Genomic DNA, 12,821 nt, shown 5'->3' on the forward strand with positions numbered 1-12,821 from the left:
TGTTCTACACTTGTTGGTTGAGAAAAACTCTTACTTGTTTGTTCTACACTTGCTTGTTGAAAAAACTCTTACTTGTTTGTTCTACACTTGTTGGTTGAGAAAAACTCTTACTTGTTTGTTCTACACTTGCTAATTGAGAAAAACTCTTACTTGTTTGTTCTACACTTGTTTGTTGAAAAAAACTCTTGTTTGTTCTACACTTGCTGGTTGAAAAAACTTCTGCGTTTTTGCTATGTATCTTTTGACTCAGAAAAACTTAGTTTTTGTTTAATTATGTACTGCGAAAATCCTTGCGTCTTTTTTTACATTTGCTGGCTGAAAAAAAAACCTTGTTTGTTTTATACTTGTTGGCTAAAGAAGCTCGTGCGTGTTTCTTTCACTCTTATTGGCTGAGAAAATTCATATTTATATTCACAGAAAAATACATCGTAATTTGATGTTTGTCAGGTACCTCAGGTGTTTTCCAATAACTCTACAAAGGGAAACCATAGAATTGAAATATATATATATCAAACAAAAACCACTTTGATCAAGATAACGATTTCACTTTCTCCTAATCAGTGTGTTTTTGTTACGAGATTTGGAACATCTTTAATTTTATACATGTACGCGAACTGGATCCTTGAGAAATACTGGTAAAGAAAAACAAATAAATAAAAAATGTTCTTTCATGTTCTTGTTCGTCGCATGCGGTGTGTATAGACGGAGAATGTGGTTGATTTACATGGGCTTGAGATAAAGGGATAGACAGATAGATGAAAATATTTATCTTGGTTCACTGTATATTTGGTTTACTTGGTTGTTTAATATAGTCGTGGTGCCTCAGAGAAAACGTGTAATCTTCAAAATCAGAATCTTTCCATGGGATGTGGTTGAAATGTGGAATTAAATTGTCAACCTCATTGTCCGTCGAATCCCATAGTCTTTGATGCTTGATGCACGTGTTTATATGATGGAGTTCAACGGCCCACACCACCCCCAGGTTACTGGGTGTAGTGTTACAAGTCCAACTGTGTGTATAGGCATAAAAATATTAATCTGTTGCTTGAGGTCAGATTTGAAAGTAAAACATTGTGTGGGGAGACAGAAGTTTGCTTGGTGTAAGAAAGACAAATTAAAAAAGTCGCCAGTCTTCAAAACAGAAGCATCACGACAAGTGCGTCATTCATCCCTCTGGAGAGAATTACGTCAGAAAATAAAGTGTATATTCGTCAAGTGAGCGTCCACTAAAGAACATTTATTGATACAGTAATAATGAAGTCGTGTTTGGTACAGTTTATGTATATAAGTTTTATATTTATTGGTTTAACAACTTATGTGTACGAGTTTGTACTTAAAACAAGGGAAAGTGGAAAAACTGCACAAGATGGCAGCACAACAGTGTATGGTGGTGTTTTTTTGTAGTGCAAAGCTACACAATGGACTGTCTGCACTCTGTCCACGAGAAATCGAACCCAGGATTTTATCGTTCTAAGACCCTAAACTTAATACTAACCCAGAGCATGTTCAAAATGGCAGATGTACAGAAGCCAATATATATGTTTCTGTATGCAGAGTGTCGTTTATTTATATAGATTGTTTTGCTGCAGACAACGTTTGGTTTGTTTATATAGATTGTTTTGCTGCAGACAACGTTTGGTTTGTTTATATAGATTGTTCTGCTGTAGACAACGTTTGATTTGTTTATATAGATTGTTCTGCTGTAGACAACGTTTGGTTTGTTTATATAGATTATTCTGCTGTAGACAACGTTTGGTTTGTTTATATAGATTGTTCTGCTGTAGACAACATTTGGTTTGTTGATATAGACTGTTCTGCTGCAGACAACGTTTGTTTTGTTTATATAGATTGTTCTGCTGTAGACAACGTTTGGTTTGTTTATATAGATTGTTCTGATGTAGACAACGTTTGGTTTGTTTATATAGATTGTTCTGCTGCAGACAACATTTAGTTTGTTTATATAGATTGTTCTGCTGTAGACAACGTTTGTTTTCTTTATATAGATTCTTCTGTAGTAGACAACATTTGGTTTTTTATAGATTGTTCTGTTGTAGACAACGTTTGGTTTCTTTATGTAGAAGTTATCACAATATCAAAGTTGATATTCGTCATATTGCTTTTGTCCAATTGTACTTCAAAGTACAAAGTTTCCGCTAGTAAAAACATCGAACGTTTCGTATAGGGAACACCTACAATAACTAAATCAGAATATGGCTCTTATGATATCCAGATGTAAGAAACTTTAAGCCCTTGAATTCTTGTGGTTAGTGTAATGTAGATAGATTTAAACTAAATAAGACGTTATGACTAATGTGCATGTGGGCTAAACTCTAGAACTCTAATCCCTGGGCTACATTTATGGTAGAAAAAGTCATAACACTTCTGTTGTAATCACTTAAATCAAACTACGTTAAAGGGTGGGTTTTTAGAAGATTTGCCTTACTGACGGACAACAACGATGACAGAGAAAGTTTAATGGCAATCATTTCTAAACTTTACTGTCGTGTTTCGTTGGAAAAACAAATAATCAGAGCATTTCCACAAGTTTACTATCCATTTCTAACTATTTATTGCACTAAATGTTTTGTGAATTTAGAAAAAATAACTATACTTACCACAATCATATTAATTGAAATTGCGTGCAAAGCTACTCGAGAGTTATCTGTCCTAGTCGTCCCTAATCTCGGAGTGGTAGACCAGAGGAAAGGCAGATAATCAACACCATCCATCACCAACTTTTACTAACGAATAATGGGATTAACTGTCACATTGTAACGCTCCCACGGCTGAAATGGCGAGCATGTTCGGCAACGAGATTCGGTCCCGCGAATCGTGTCGAGTGCCCTCATCAACAGGCCATTAACACGTTCTCTTGAAAACGACTTGTGATTTCGTGTTATGTGTTTTTGTATCCTTTGTTTGAAGATACACTTGTTTTTGTGATAAGTACAGATCTTTAATGCCAATAATCATAATTAATGTCAGGTTCTTATTTATGCTGTAAACTTCTTTTGATTGTTACTCCATAACTTTCGTTCTGTTACTGATATTAGTTGTTTTTTTGTGTATGTTAGGTTAGTGCTTCGTGGCCAATATTAGACAAATCTACCGATTCCGGTTCTAGGATGGCTAGAAAACGTAAGGACTGCGAAGAGGACATGGATATACCTGAGAAGAACAGGCCCCTTCAGAGAAATGCTGCTAATGCCCGAGAGAGGGCGCGGATGAGAGTTCTGAGTAAGGCTTTTTCGAGACTCAAGACTTCACTTCCATGGGTCCCAGCCGACACGAAACTTTCTAAGCTCGACACATTACGCCTTGCTTCGAGTTACATCGCCCATCTCCGACAGATCCTGACGGAAGATAGTGGACCACGGAAGGTCGTCAACCCATTTACTTTGGTAAAAAACACAGTTTAAGCTATTTTAGAGTGACATCTATTGACGAGAGACGTAAACAAAATAAGGCAGAACTGACACTTAAGGAGTATTTGAAAAGTCATACCGAGTCGTTTGTAATTATAAATTTTCAAATTTTATTACGCATTCGTCAACCAAATGATCTACGTTTAATTTTGTCCACAAAACGTATTCAAAGTGCATGTTTATTAGTTAAAACATAGTTCAATGCATAAATTGGTCCCACAAATGGGGGCATTTTGCATGCCGATGTCTTGCCATGTCACGATATTTTATACATTTTAAAGATCAGTTCATTATTGCAGTACATACATTTTCAGTCAGAAGAACTTAACATGTCTCGATCGCACAACTTAAGGCATTAAACACCACAATAATTGTATTTTTCTTACTAGAAATACATTATGGCTAGATTACTGTCAATCTCATGGTAAGAAAAGGTAACACAAATACCGATCTACTGGTTACACATAAGGCGTTAGATAACCGAATAATAATAATGACAATAAATAATTATCTTCCATAGTGTAGCCTGCCTTGTCAGCAGGAGCGTAGAGTGTCAGCATGGGCCCCAGGGCAAATATCCTCGCCGGGCCCCCTTTCTATCTGTTTTTAAACATTTTAAGAACTTATTTAAAAGATCTTAAATTAGGATAGCAACGAACTCATAAACGAGGCAAAATCACAGTATAAGCGTAAAAACGTTAATAAAGTAACAAGTATCTATTAAATCTATAAAGTAACAAATATATATTAATAATTACTCAAATTATTATTTCAATCATTCTTAATGTATCAAGCTTCTATATGCAAAGAAAAGCCAAACTATCCTTTTTATGATGAAATGAAGATATAGCCTAAAGGTGCTTTGCGGGCTTTACGGCATAACCAGGTTTCATTCGCCGGGGCTCCTTGTTAGTTTCCCCTTTCTTGATAGATCAGGCAACAATTTTAGTGATATAAAACGCAAGTCAGGCTAGAGTAGACGGATGAGTGATTATTAATGAGTTAGTTAATTTGGATGTTATTGTTAGTCATGTAGTTTAGTTTGAGAATAATTCTTTCATGTTTGACTAAATAATAGAAATACGAATATCGTATGTGCGATAAAAGTAACAAGTACATAGCTTAGAGTTATTTGTGAAGTTAGGCCTATCGCTCTGTGAATAATAGGTTATTAAATTATATCTGTAGAACATTCACTTAGAGTGGACATGCTTTTGTTAGTGTACTTTGCATTCTTCATTTTACGGAATTATCCAAGAGATGGCGCTTAAAATAGAAACTGTTATAACAATAGTGTCAGACGTGGGGTTATTTTAGTAAAATTAAAATAGAATCCAAACTGCACTTAGAAATAACGACATGTGCTCAAACTGTCAAAGCGAGATGGAAAATTCGCTGGAAACGATAAAACACGGACACAAAAATTTTATAGAGTAAATAAAATCAAAATATGATGGAAGACAAGATGGAAAATTTACAGACTGAAGTCGAAAAACTTATAGGAAATATACACAAGGATTACGTGTACAAACTGAATAAATACAACAGGATTATAAGAACAAGACTGACGAAATACAGAAGGATTATTAGAATAAGCTCAAAGAAGTCATAGGAAATGTTCAGAAGGATTATCACACTAAGATCGTAGATTGCTTGTTGTTGTTTTGAGCAATGAATCCTGAAGTTTAGCATTATAAGCTTCCAGACATACCGGTGAGCAACCGCTCACGGAAAACAATATCATAGAAGTTATAGGAAACAGTTTAGAAAGATAATAACAACAGTATCAACTAAGGATATTGAAATAACATCAACACTAGGATAAAACATCTGGAAACTGAAGGATCATACCAGCCACACCTCTCTCTGTATCTTTTTAAGAATTACAACCTCAAATATCATTAGGTGGATAACACATCTGATTTACACCTTTTATCACTACTGATATGACTGCAGAACCTTTCTGGAGCCATGTTACTACTCATCAGGTTATATAGTTTGTTTGTTTTGAATTTCACGCAAAGCTACACGAGGGCTACCTGCGCTAGCCGTCCCTAATTTAGCAGTGTGAAACTAGAGGGAAGGCAGCTAGTCATCACCACCCACCGCCAACTCTTGGGCTACTCTTTTACTAACGTCACATTATAACGCCTCCACGGCTGAAAGGGACGGGGATTGGAACCCGCGACCTTCAGATTGCGAGTCGAGCGTCCTAACCACCTGCCATGCCGGGCAAGTTATATAGTTAGCAGAACAGTATAAAATATATCTCAATAAAAAAGAGCAACATAGTATAAAAGAAAAGTTGTGCAGAAGGCATATCAAATACAGTTTGAAATAATTTTCAAAGTGAATAGTGAACAGGATGCTATTCGTGTAAATAGATCAGAGTTAACAACATTAAGCAACACCCGCTAACAAAGAAGCATTAGTGGTCATTTTATCGAACAGATTTGGTGAGTCACATCAGACAGGAGTTTCTAAAGAAAAGTTTAGAAGCAGAGTAAGGAAGAGACCTTATCCAAACTTGCTGGAGATGTGCAAAGACTTGCCCAGTTATCTTATCTAGATGCTCTACGTGGTGTAATGGATTTATTGGCTCACTATCAATCCATAGATACTATAGTAATTGAGGATACTCGAATTAAGATAAAGCAAAATAAGTATATATCCTTAGAGGAAGCTGTGCAGTGGGTCATAAGCATTTAACTGACTAGATAAAGAGTTCATATAGGGAATAGACTTCACCCAAAAATATAGAATTACTTCTATAGATTTTGGGTCTATGGCTAGAAGTCCCCATGACAACTACAGCTCCAGAGATTGAACTTCTAGCAACAACGAGGAAAAAAACACAAGCTAATAAAGAAAATCAAACTTAAGTTCCATAGAGCAAAGTCCAAAAAGATAAGAGGTTTAAGCCAAATGTACGCTACAATGATGGTTTTTGGAAGCACATTGGCGAGAGAACGTCCTTGTGGTTAGCTTCATAAAATAATACTTCACACGAATTAAGTGAACCTGCTGAAGAACTAGAGGTTTCTATCGAGATCACTTCCAGAATATTACCAAGGACAAAACCACCAGTGAATTCCCTGGAAAAGAACTCGCTCAGTGCCAAGTACTGTTAAAGGTCAAGAAGTCATCCCATCTTCATGACAAAAAGCCATGGAAAAGAAAGCCACTAGGAAAGATTTAGGAACAATCAATGAATAAAGAAAGATTTTGTTTTATTATTCAGAATTTTGATTGTATATTATGTTTCACTCAATTAATTAATGACTTAGTAATTATAATGTCCATACTTATAAATATTAATATTGTTAATTATCAAGAATTACTTTACTGTTAATTGTATAATTTAAAGTGTAATGTACTGCAGTATTCTTTATGTAATAAGGTTTTTGAAGGGACTTCACAATCCATGGAAGAATCAGTGTATTATACAATCTTTCTAGTTTAGACATTTGTATTTTTTATTAACCAGAGGGACGTTTAATATATTTTGAAAGGTGTAGCTTAATGAATCACCTTGAAAGTTTCAAATGTGATTTGAGCAGTGTAATCTTAGACTTATGTTGTTGTAGATATTCTGAAGGTACTATATTTGTATAATCTTAGGATTATAGTGTTGTAGATATCATGAAGGAATTATATTTGTCTAATCATAGGTTTGTGTTATTGTAGATATCTTGAAGGAATTATATTTGTATAATCATAGGTTTGTGTTATTGTAAATATCCCGAAGGTACTATACTTGTATAATCTTAGGCTTATGTTGTTGTGGATATCCTGAAGGAACTATACTTGTGTAATCTTAGGTTTATGGTGTTGTAGATATCCTGAAGGAATTATACTTGTATAATCATAGGTTTGTGTTATTATAGATATCCTGAAGGAACTATACTTGTGTAATCTTAGGCTTATGGTGTTGTATATATCCTGAAGGAATTATACTTGTATAATCATAGGTTTGTGTTATTGTAGATATCCTGAAGGAACTATACTTGTGTAATCTTAGGCTTATGGTTTTGTAGATATCCTGAATGTATTATATTTGTCTAATCTTAGGCTTATGGTGTTGTAGATATCCTGAAGGAACTATACTTATCTAATCTTAGGTTTATGGTGTTGTAGATATCCTGAAGGTACTATATACCATAAGCCTAAGATTAGACAAATATAGTACCTTCGGGATATCTACAACACCATAAACCTCAGATTAGACAAATATAGTACCTTCAGGATATCTACAACACCATAAACCTAAGATTAGACAAATATAGCACCTTCATTGTAGATATCCCGAAGGTACTATATTTGTCTAATCTTAGGTTTATGGTGTTGTAGATATCCCGAAGGTACTATATTTGTCTAATCTTAGGTTTATGGTGTTGTAGATATCCCGAAGGTACTATATTTGTCTAATCTGAGGTTTATGGTGTTGTAGATATCCCTAAGGTACTATACTTATCTAATCTTAGGTTTGTTGTTTACCATCGATAAACTTAAGGAATGAAGATACAGATATGGACAGAGAGTAATACGGCTGTGAAGAATTTTGAACTTTAATAAGTTACAGTATTTCACCAGTCTCGTATAGATTCTAATGTTGACCGAAAGTAAAGTTGAAATATTTGGATATCAATATGTTTCCTTTGTAATCATTCCAACTGTACATCTTTACAGTGATGACTTGTACGTATTTCGTACTTCTCCGTCGTAGTGTTTTGTTTATCTTAAAATATTTATATAGCCTAGCTGCTAAATTCGCGTTTGTTTGCCTAAGCTTGTGATTTCTTTGTACCTTGCTTGCCACCAGCTGTATCGCGCCGTTTTCAGTGGCAATGTTTCCGCCTGGACAGCTGTCGACTATCAACTTGTGAATACTATAATGTTGACGTGCCACACGAGCGCGTGCTGCTTGCCCAAAAGGCATGCTCAAGTCACGAGCTGTTATTACTTGAAAACCCTTAAGTTTTTTTTTTTTTTTTATTATTACAGCTTTAGTATTTCTTGTTTTGCGCTATCAATTAATATTGATAATAGTAATAACCTATTATTTAGAAGGTTATTTTTTTATGTCAATGATAGTTTTAGGAAGCTCGCGACAGAAGTTTAATAATAGATCGAGCTGTATTTGATGTGTCGTATCGTTATTATTTGTGACGTCAATTGTACAGCTTGTGATCCAGTGCTATAAAATGTTAAGATGCGGTTTTTTTCAACTCATCAACCTGTAATACACAGAATTTTAATAACGTGCTGAATGAGTTGGGGCTGCATTCGGTGGGGGAGGGGAGAGGTCGCACACCCTAGATTACACCCATAAGTGTAAAAATAGCCTCGGATACCATCAAAATGCACTATTTTCAATGAAAACTTCAAAAAGATTCTTTTTACTACAAAAGTAATACACTCTCTTTCTTGATCTCAGTCTATGCCTTCTGGTGGAATTAGTGCTCAGTAACGTCGGACTGGTTACAGATAGAAAGAGAACAATATTTTGTAGAAATAAGATATCTCTAGGGTCAAAAGAGTTATTAATTTACGACTTTGTTTAATGTTTGTTTGTTTGTAATTAAGCACAAAGCTACACAATGGGCTATCTGTGCTCTGCCCGCCATGGGTATCAACACCCGGATTCTAGCGTTGTAAATCCGCAGACATACCGCTGTGCCACTGAGGGGCTTGTTTATTGTTATTCTGAAAACACTATATTCACGAAACGTCCTTCTTCGCCTAAATTCGCGATATATATGAAAATTACTTGGGTGACGGAAAAGGTGCTGAAAATAAGGGCCAGTCGAGTTATTTATATAACGGTATTTAAGAAAGTTAGCGTTGTTAATAACATATTGGTTATATTTTTCATAACAAGGCCAAGTAAATGACAGGTAAGAATTTTGATAAGAATAATATTCATAACGACTTTGACGATGCTTAAAAAGGACTGGACGATGTTAGAGGCCGGGCATGGCCCTAGTGGGTAGCAATGTTAGAACTTTAAATCCGAGGGATCATCGTTCGAAAAATTACACAACACACTTAGGGGCCAAGGGTGTGCTATTGAATGACGGTCAAATTATACTATGCTTTCGGTCAAGAGTAACCCAACAGTTGGCGGTAAGTGCTCTTAACGAGCTGTTTTCCCTGTAGTTTTTCAGTTCGAAACTAGGGACATTTACGCGCAAGTAGACCTTGTATCACTATGGCGAAAAATGCTCAATAAACAATCAAACATAACGTTGTTGGTCATAATGCTTATTAATCGATGACAATGATGTTGGTACAGATGTTGACAAATGTCTTATTACATTGGTGGTAACAGTAGGACTGACAGAGGTGTACATAAAGGTGTTATTACACTGGTGGTAACAGTAAGACTGACAGAGGTGTGCATAGTGTTATTACATTGGTGGTAACAGTAGGATTGACAGAGGTGTACATAAAGGTGTTATTACATTGGAGGTAACAGTAGGACTGACAGAGGTGTACATAAAGGTCTTATTACATTTATGGTAACAGTAGGACTGATAGAGATGTAATTAAAAGTTTAATTACATTGGTGGTAACAATAAGACTGACAGAGGTGTGCATAAAAGTCTTATTACATTAGTGGTAACATTAGGACTAACAGAGATGTACATAAAGGTCTTATTTCATTGGTGGTAACAGTAAAACTGACAGAGATGTACATAAAGGTGTTATTACATTGGTGGTAACAGTAGGATTGACAGAGATGTCCATCAACGTGTTATTACATTCATGGTAACAGTAAGACAGACAGAGATGAACATAATGGAGCTGTTATCTGGTTACTGACCAACACACGATGCTTCGCCAGCTTAGGCTGTAAACACTATTGTAGTTGATGTGTTATAAATGAGTTATATAAAAAGTATATTAGTTGAAGTTTCTGTCTTGTGAAATCGGCCAGCTGGCTGAGCTTTGACGTTGACAGAAAAGCATCTTCGGCAGCGGCTTGCAGTATAGACATAGTACAATTGAATTTTTTCTTGTAGAGTATTTTCACTGGAAACCCTTACATAGTCTGTAAAGAAATATTTATTATAAGTTTATTTGTGATGTGGTATCACACAAATTGCCGATCAGCGTATGGTGCCAGTATTGTTTTACTCAAGTTTTTAATGACCGTATTAACAATTCTGCTGTCAACTTCTACGGCTAATACCGTAACAGTGGATTTTATGTTACCATATTAACTTGTTATACTTTTGGTTTGTTCCAGACGTGGCCGTTCACTTTTAGTAGTCGACCCTCTCCGTCAGGTCAAGAAGAACAGAAATCATACGCACCGAAAGCACCAACCCCAGCGATTAGATACGATGTTTCACCAGAATATCCCCAGGTGGCGTCTGAATATATGGATTTCAACTTGGGAAGTTGTAACTTCAACAATAACAGTATATTTAGTGAGATGCAATGTGTTAGAACGGATTTGACTATGCAATTCAATTAAATATCATTGTTTCTCACCCCACCCCGAGAAAAATGAGAAGAAATGTCAAGTTGAAGTGGTTAGTTTATTAAGCCTAAATTTGCTTAAAAATGTAATACAGTAGTTTTGTTTTCTTCGCCTTCTCAGCTGTGACAATGTCTAGGGAGAGAAAGTGTCAGTTGGTTTAGAGGAACACTTAGAGATTATATGTTGTTGAATAATATAATTGTTCAACAGAAAAAATAGCTTTAAAATAACTGTTAAATATGGAAGATACTTCGTTATACGACGTTAAAGATCATAGTCAGGCTTAACGTTAAAATGTTTGACAGTTTCTGAAGTTACTTCACAATATTTAGTTCGTTGGTGTGGAAATTATTGTTTTTTATTTTAGTGGCCAAATTAAATACATTAAGACATGCTTACTCTACAGCATTATTTGAGAAATATTTCTAAATTTGAATACTAAACTATGTTCCGAAATGCAGCTCAAACATTAGTGAGAAATGTGGCGTGCAAATGTTCCAAAATACAACTTAAACACCAATAAGATGGATGGCGTGCAAGTGTTCCAAAATACAACTTAAACACCAACAAGATGGATGGCGTGGAAGCGTTCCAAAATACAACTTAAACACCAATAAGATGGATGGCGTGCAAGTGTTCCAAAATACAATACTGATGAGAGAGGTAACGTGCAAGTGTTCCAAAATACAACTTAAAAACCAATAAAATGGATGGTGTGCAAGTATTCCAAAATACAATACCGATGAGAGAGGTGACGTGCAAGTGTTCCAAAATACAACTTAAACACCAACAAGATGGATGGCAGTGCAAGTGTTCCAAAATACAACTTAAAACCAATAAGATGGATGGCGTACAAGTGTTCCAAAATACAACTTAAACACCAATAAGATGGATGCCGTGAAAATGTTCTGAAATATAAGTTAAACACCAATTAAAGAAGAAACGTGCAAAGCGAAGTAAAAACAAGTGTGTAAACATTTAGGTCCTACCACATACCAATGTCTGTAAACGAATTCTCTTAAGATCATCAGAGTTCATAGGATACAGCATATTTAACTTAATTCTTGTAAGAGTTGATTGAATCCACAGTGGATTTTGCTTAACTCTTAAGGTAATTAGTGTTGACTGCTCTGAGTTAATCGACTTAGTAATGACTTTTAAGAAACAAATTGGTAAGTTATTACCGTCTAAGTTTCAAACGGTCGTGATTAATCCTGACGTTTCGAATGTGACAATGAGAAGAAAATATACTTCGTACTTGTACTATACAAATGCCAGAAGCTAAACTTACGTGCTTTTATTTTAAATCCCCCCCATCATAAGGAATATGTAGAGCGCTTCTGAAAGCCTGATAAAAGTGGAATTAAACCAACATTACCGTTTAATTGTAGTTGACAAAACATCATATTATGTTTCATAATTCGACTTTCTTATTTGTTACATAAATGTTTTAGCTAAATTTAAACTAATATATATATATTCATACAGAGCCTGATTGATACTCGTGCCATAATTTAAAAAACTTATTTTTAGTGCAATATACTTGCTATAGAACTAAACGATTTTACATTTAGCTAAGTGATTGTGATGCAATGTTTTCCTCTTTATTTTATATTACTTTATGTCCATATAAGCGAAATGCAGTATAAAATGTACGCTTTATTTTTATATATTTCAGATAAAAGTTAACACAAATAAAAATGTCATTTCAGAAAAGGTTTTTGTTTCATCTTGTTGCGTTTCTTCATCAAGTTTTAAAACCTATACTTTGGATCAAAAAGGTATAGATTGTTAATGATATCAAGATATCTTGTACGATCAAAAAGCTATACATTGTTGATGATATCAAGTTACCTTGTAGGATCAAAAACATACACACTGTTGATGATATCAAGAAATCTTGTAGG

The 12,821-nt window shown here is 34.9% G+C and overlaps 1 protein-coding gene across 1 annotated transcript in view; it reads left to right on the plus strand.

Moving 5' to 3' along the window:
• The window catches only part of LOC111088402 (musculin-like), a 14,988-nt gene extending 2,645 nt beyond the window's left edge, over positions 1–12,343 (plus strand). The window contains exons 2-3 of the mRNA XM_022398424.1: positions 3,075–3,401; positions 10,678–12,343. Of these exons, the coding sequence (XP_022254132.1) occupies positions 3,126–3,401; positions 10,678–10,908 (507 nt within the window). The 5' untranslated portion in view covers positions 3,075–3,125 and the 3' untranslated portion in view covers positions 10,909–12,343. The remainder of the gene's footprint in view (positions 1–3,074; positions 3,402–10,677) is intronic.
• The last annotated feature ends 478 nt before the right edge of the window (positions 12,344–12,821 follow it).

The sequence above is a fragment of the Limulus polyphemus genome, unplaced genomic scaffold (genome assembly GCF_000517525.1).
Source record: "Limulus polyphemus unplaced genomic scaffold, Limulus_polyphemus-2.1.2 Scaffold3689, whole genome shotgun sequence".
NCBI classification, from domain to species: domain Eukaryota; kingdom Metazoa; phylum Arthropoda; class Merostomata; order Xiphosura; family Limulidae; genus Limulus; species Limulus polyphemus.